Source organism: Etheostoma spectabile, chromosome 1, assembly GCF_008692095.1.
Source record: "Etheostoma spectabile isolate EspeVRDwgs_2016 chromosome 1, UIUC_Espe_1.0, whole genome shotgun sequence".
Lineage (NCBI taxonomy): Eukaryota > Metazoa > Chordata > Actinopteri > Perciformes > Percidae > Etheostoma > Etheostoma spectabile.
Genome location: NC_045733.1, coordinates 13,987,838 through 13,994,208, shown reverse-complemented (window position 1 = coordinate 13,994,208; position 6,371 = coordinate 13,987,838). Strand labels below are relative to the sequence as shown.

Sequence of the window (6,371 nt, the reverse complement as noted above, 5' to 3'; positions counted from 1 at the left end):
ACAGTCATCATTAGACAGAATATGCAGCAAACTGTCAAGCCAGCTAGCTGTGTTGTGAATTATGGCAGGTTGTAGAAATGTGTTTGATTTTGCTAACTTCAACTTGCTGTGTCAGTCACTGACTACTGACAGTCACTGACATGGACTACTCTCTTCCTAAAGTGATCAAATACTGCGAACATAAGAGGGGAGAGAAGGGGAGGAAGCGAGAGATGAGACGAAAAAGGCTCATCTGCGTGTGTATTAGAAGTGGCAAATGGACCAAATTATATGAATTCCTCTCTGCAGCTATTTGCAGAGAGAAAAAAGAAACACATCGTATCAGACAGGGTCGTTTACATTCCTACAAAATGCCACCTTATCTGGCATTTAATAAACCCCCATATTGAAATTCCTGATGATATTCTCAAACCATTCAGGGCAGCTATACGTCTGCTTTGTTTGAGATTTACTTGTCTCATGTTGCAGAACCAGTGTGTCAGTAGCTGGTGAAAAGGCTACGGGCTGTGAGACTTACAGTTTAAAGACACATTTTACAGCAAAGCTGAAACCAAGAAGAGACATAACAAGCACAGTCTGCCATCTCTTTTATTATTATTTTTCAAGTATTTTTCTTTTCCATTCTGCCTTCCAGCAAATTAGGGACAGCGGCAGACTGAGGACATGTGATAGATCGGTAGTTTAGCAGAATCACATTGTGTTCATGTTTCACAGACATACAGAAAATACCAATCTCCAGGCTTTCTCATGTGTTGACTGTTTTTCCCCAATCTCTTAACAGCTCTTCATGTAGATGAGTTCATTGTCACCACAACGGTGGCAGGCAGTGTAGCTTTAATAGTCAGGAAAGAAAAAGACAGGCAAGCGCTGCTGCAGTCCAGACTTCACTTTCTGTCTCTCTACTGAGGCTCCCTGCCTAAACCAGTTTGCGTACTAACGTCTCCAAACTTCAAGAGAGCAGAAGAAGAGGAGGGAGGAGGAGAGAGATGATTAAAAGCTCATCTGCATCAGTTGAAGCAGCACATATAAAGCAAATGATCCTACATGAGGAAATGTGAACTCTGTTTTTTGCTGCTATTTGCAGATGGAATAAAGAAATACCTCTCACACATTTTCTAATATTGGACAGAAAAGGTGTTCTAATAGTCTGCTGTTACAGCTACGTAACATCAATACAGGAGTGCTAGATGTTGCTACATCACTGTGCAGATCCCAAAAAGTAGAAAATTGATCTGGTTCCATCAGTGGTATGAAAGGAAATGTCAGAAGCCCACCGTGTGCCAGAAATCTTGACAAAATAAATGCAGCATGCCAAACATGCACCACCTTAAAACATGTAATAGTGGCATCATCTACTTACTCTTTCAAAAAAGCAAAACAGCATGCAACATTCACAAACAATAAAGTGCTGTTGGAAACATTGCCAGCAGAAGCAGTCAACCCGAGGCAAGCTAACAACAAAGCTAGCAATATCAACTAACCCTGCTTGCCCCTAACTCCTGCTGAAGCAATATGCATTTTATTTTCAAGGACATACACAGATTCAGTGTTGTTCAAAGTGCCAGTTTAGATAGATGACAATGACCCCGAAATAGAGGTAAACAATTCCCAGTTGCCAACATCTAAGTGAAAAATGCATCCCCTTGGGGATCGTCCAAGATGTTTCTCTTTTGTCACGTTTTTTTCTTAAAGGAAAACTCCACCAATGTTATACATCAGAGTATGTTTTAAAGGTCTCAGGGAGTACTATTTCATATGTAGAAAAGGTTGTTTAAAGCCATTTCCTGGCCGCGCCCCAGGAAGCTGCGCAAAATCTGGGAAATTGCCTCAAATGATGTGTAAGATTGAGTCAGCATTGGTTGGGGCAGAAGACTACAAGTTTAAAAATGGGAAAACAAAGAAACTGGGGGCATCGAGTTAGAAGTGAGGTTACCAGACGGCTGTAGCCCTCCCCACATCTGCTTAAGGCTAGAGGCTACATTAGCTAGCACAAACACACCTTGATCTCCGTCTGTGGTTGAATAGAATTGTGTCTGTGTCAGGTTATGAAGAAGAAGGAGGCTTAGAAAAGAGTGAAATGCTACATCGGTGAAATACTCTTTTAACTATTGATAGCGCGGCAGTTGATATGATTTTTAGGTTTTTGTTTTTTGTACTCTGTAAATTGTTTTTTTATTTACTGATTGCTAACACTTGAACAGAATGGAAATACACTCTTAGTGTATCTATGATTTATATATCAGCACATATCTAAGTCCATTTCAGTCAGAGAGGGATAAATGCACAACCCTACTTTTACAGCATACATTCAATATAAGACACAATACATAAAATATAACAGTTTTGTCTTGGAAATTTCACTTGACTCATTCCTCTATAAAACCATTCTCAGTTATTGGTTTAAGGAGTTTAAGGACCTGTGAGTTGAGACATGTTTTACATCTCTCAGACGTGTTTTACTGCTTAGATGAAGGCATCTTTTGAGAAGCTGGCGGCTTCAAAGGAAGGGACAGCTAGAACACAGGTCACGGGCAAAGTAAGAAGAAACTCAACATGCCAGCACTTTGATGTTCACCACTAAAGGCCAGGGCCCTGTTAGGAAAAAAGGAAATGTATTTTTGGATAAGAGGTCTTTTTGAACTGAGGTTTTTTTTTTAATCTCTTTTTGAAGGGTATTGATACAGTACTCTCTCACTAGTATGTGTTTTTCATATATGAACAGGGAGCAGTGCAGAATATAGTAACATTATAACTCATGGCAATACATAGTAAAATAAATAGTATGTTGATATTTTAGTTTTGACAAAACCTGATGTCTGATAATACTTGCTATCATGTTCTCTTTCTTTCTCGCCAAGAAGACAGAAATGGCATCAGTTTAAAATGTCAACAGAGGTGTAAACAAGATATTAAAATGCAAATTGCTGATACCACAATTGATAATTTTCTCAACACCAGAACCTGTGAGCGTGTTATTTGTAAAGAAAACGTGTGTATGTGGGGCGTCGCCCTGATCGAGCACAAAGAAACAGGCATGACAGGTGACAGATGACAGGTTTTCAGAGGGAGGGGTGAAGAACGGGACTGCAACAACAGGAAGAGAGAGCAAAAAGGATGAGATAATGAGAGGAGACTTGGATTTTCTGCTGTGGTAAATGTTCCGTCACTGCAACAAGGCAGCACACTATTCATTTCATCCTTTTAAAATCCCCCTGCTGCCTCTTGTTTGCCTAACAGGTTTGTGTGTGTATGTGCGTGATCGTTGGATTTCTTTGCTTAATTTTGCAGTCGGTTCCTTCTTCTCTGTTCTCTTTCCTCCCTTTATCCTTATTTATTTGTCAGAGGTTGTGTTCAGGGACGTTCCTTGTCATTCGTCAGCGCGGCCCATAAAACACACTGTCATGACTGACTGGCCACGCTCCAAACTCATTACCGATTGGCTGACAGAGCGGGTCGCTCTGTTCTGCTCTGCTGTGTTTGACTCCTGTTTGCCAGACATTTCAGGCTCAGGAAACTTTAAATGCGGCGGCGTCTTTCCTCGTGCCACTCCTCTCAACCTCATGCTCAAGGTCACATGAATATGGATTTTTCCTCTTCTTCCAGAGCACACAAGCTATGATGAAGTCTAAGATCTACTCAGAGGGATTATAATTCAGAACGTAGGTCTGATCTGAGCCGTCACTCTGTTCCACTGTCTGGAGGTGTGTTCAGAAACCAGAGGGGAGGGCTGGAGGCTGAGAAAGCAGAGTGGGGGGAGGGGCAGGTACAAGAAACATGAAGAGGACTACTGTAGGAGCAGAGAGCTGAGATGAAGAGTGGAGAAATGAGAATGGATCCTAATGGTGGAATCAGGGGATGCGGAGCTGGGTGGGAGGGTGTCATGTAAGAGAAAAGGAACAGATATTGGGAAAGGGCAATGCACGTTATTGAGTTTCTGTTGCAGCTGATCAGCCATATCCATTTCATCATATTGAGCTCGCTGCATGCCACAGTCTGCTGCAGAACATTTTTCCTCATCAGTGTTTGTACACCCAGCATACACTTCCATGGAGTGTGTGTGTGTGTGTGTGTGTGTGTGTGTGCGCGTGCGTGTGTGTGTGCGTGTGTGTATTCATCCAGACTAACGTGTGCACAGTGAGCTCAGTTGTGTAGCTTTGCTTTGTTGCGCATACGCTTACTAATGTGCTTCTTCATGATTTCCTAATGCTTTCTATTTCTCTATCATTTTGTGTTTGCGACAGAATTGTTTGTAATTGAATCCGTAATCTGATTAACCCCCTGCTTGCTTCCATTCACTTGAGTCCCCCTTCTTCCTGTTCTCCTCCCTCACACTCACAGTTGGGCTCACTGCTTTGTCTCTTTGTTTTTCCACACACAGAAAACAACAAGGCACCTTTACAAAGGTCTCGCTCCCGGCAGAATATAAATTTAGGCTCAGCGGTGGTGAAAGCTTCGCCAGCCAAGGAGCCCCGTAACGAGTCTGAGGGCCATCCATCTGCAGCCCGCGCCAAGGCTGCTGCGTGTTCGGAGCCAGGCCGCAGGTACAGGAACACCCCGAGTCACAGCCACTGGCTGGACAGGGAGAGAGTGGTGGAGAGAGAAACGGTTAAGCTGACGGAAAATAAGATGGAGGTAGAAGCAGAGCCTCCGGCCTTCCAGCCGTCCTCCACTGCTCCAGCTGCAGCGGTCAGCAGCTGTAGCAGCAATGGAGAGTCCGACTTAGAGACTCTGCTGGCCCGACTCAGGGCCTTGTGAAGTAGCTTTACATCGTCTCTGAAACTACATACATTTACAGTGTGTTGGTGCCCACACACTCTGAATATGACCAAAAAGATTTTGCTGCAGCAATTTTGTAAACAAGCAGAATATTTAGTTGGTAAGAAAAAGTTCTGAAGTTTTTGTCATTGTGTAAATAGCAGGGCAATTTAATTAAGCAGTAACATTAAATAACCAACAATTATTTTACAGCTTCGTGGAAAACACATTTGTATAAAAGTACCAATAAATGTGTGGACCATGCTGTTAACACTCGGTACTTTTCTGAAAGAATATTGAGACAGGTGGAGCACAGATAGATGGTCACACATAATGTCCTCGGACATAAATAATATATTTAGAAAAGTTGTAACTCAATGGTAACACTTAAGCATATAACCGGTAGTGTCATACTTAACATTTCAAAAGAGGAACTACAACCCAAACATATTCAGCAGTATCTACCGGATCCTGTAAAGGTTATTGCCAAAATCGTTGGCTATCTTCATATATTTCTAACAACGAGAATATAATACAACGTCTTATCTGAAAGTAAAAGATGCAACGTAGGTAAGCACTTTCTTTGCATTCTAAAAGTATGCAATATTATGTTATCATATTTTCTTTCGCACTGGTATTTCCTATAATTGCTTCTGTAGCATTTGTTTTACACATTTATTATATCTTGTTTACCTGGATTTTAGTTTTGAATTGCACATCAGTTACTTTCACATGCATGTTAGAATTAAAAGTTGATAAGTTTATATCTGCATTTATTACTTTCAGTATTTAATTATTTTCAATGTTTTTCTCACTTTTTTTTCCTTCTTCTTCGTTGAGTCTTTTTCATTCCCGGGATGAGGTGTCTTTTCTATTCAAAGCATTGATCTAATTGTTTGTTTTTCTTTAAAAAAAAAAAATGTATTCTATGAAACTATAAATATATACACAAAATATAAATACGAGTTATGCCATATGGTTGTACTTTCACAAGTTAGAGCAGTAATTAGATGTTACTTGACAAGTAGAGTTTGGTTTTACTAGGCTGCTTTATCTCATTTACACGCAGTAAGAACAAGTCTGCAGAAAGTTAACAGTATCGGAGTATTATTGTCCGAAATGTGGCGCAAAAGAAACCAGTTAATCCAGCTACAAGTTAACCAGAATTGATGCTGCTTCGCCACCTACATTCCCACCGAAATGACTCCTATCTTAAGCATATTTGTTGTATCTTTATCTGCTCATTTTTATATAGACCCATTTACAATAAAATAAAGCAAAACAATATGCTGTCTCGTTTCATAAATCACAAAAGTTGCAATTGTACGACTGAAATGAATACATGTCACTGTTTGTGTGGCTGTTAGTGTTTATTTATGCTTGTTTTATTCTCAGTGTGTTGCTTATAGTCGTTATCCTATATAGAAACGCGGATCACATCCTCTCTATGGCTATTTTAAAGAGTTGCATTGATCAAATATACGACTTAGTGATGAATAGGACTTTAGTATTCAGCCTTCATTTAGGTTGTACGTGCTTGTAGTTGTAATAAAGGTATATGAGGAATATGTTAGCCGCACCTGCCAGCTGAACTGACACTTTGATGGGGGAGACGA

The 6,371-nt window shown here is 40.6% G+C and overlaps 1 protein-coding gene across 6 annotated transcripts in view; it reads left to right on the top strand.

Annotated features, from left to right (window-relative positions):
• The window catches only part of LOC116700867 (protein diaphanous homolog 3), a 178,170-nt gene extending 172,509 nt beyond the window's left edge, over window positions 1-5,661 (top strand). For 5 of the 6 annotated variants that reach the window (XM_032534721.1, XM_032534507.1, XM_032534583.1 and 2 more), the window contains one exon: window positions 4,379-5,661. In XM_032534721.1, the coding sequence (XP_032390612.1) occupies window positions 4,379-4,755 (377 nt within the window). In that variant the 3' untranslated portion in view covers window positions 4,756-5,661. The remainder of the gene's footprint in view (window positions 1-4,378) is intronic. The other variant, XM_032534431.1, reaches the window with a different exon arrangement.
• The last annotated feature ends 710 nt before the right edge of the window (window positions 5,662-6,371 follow it).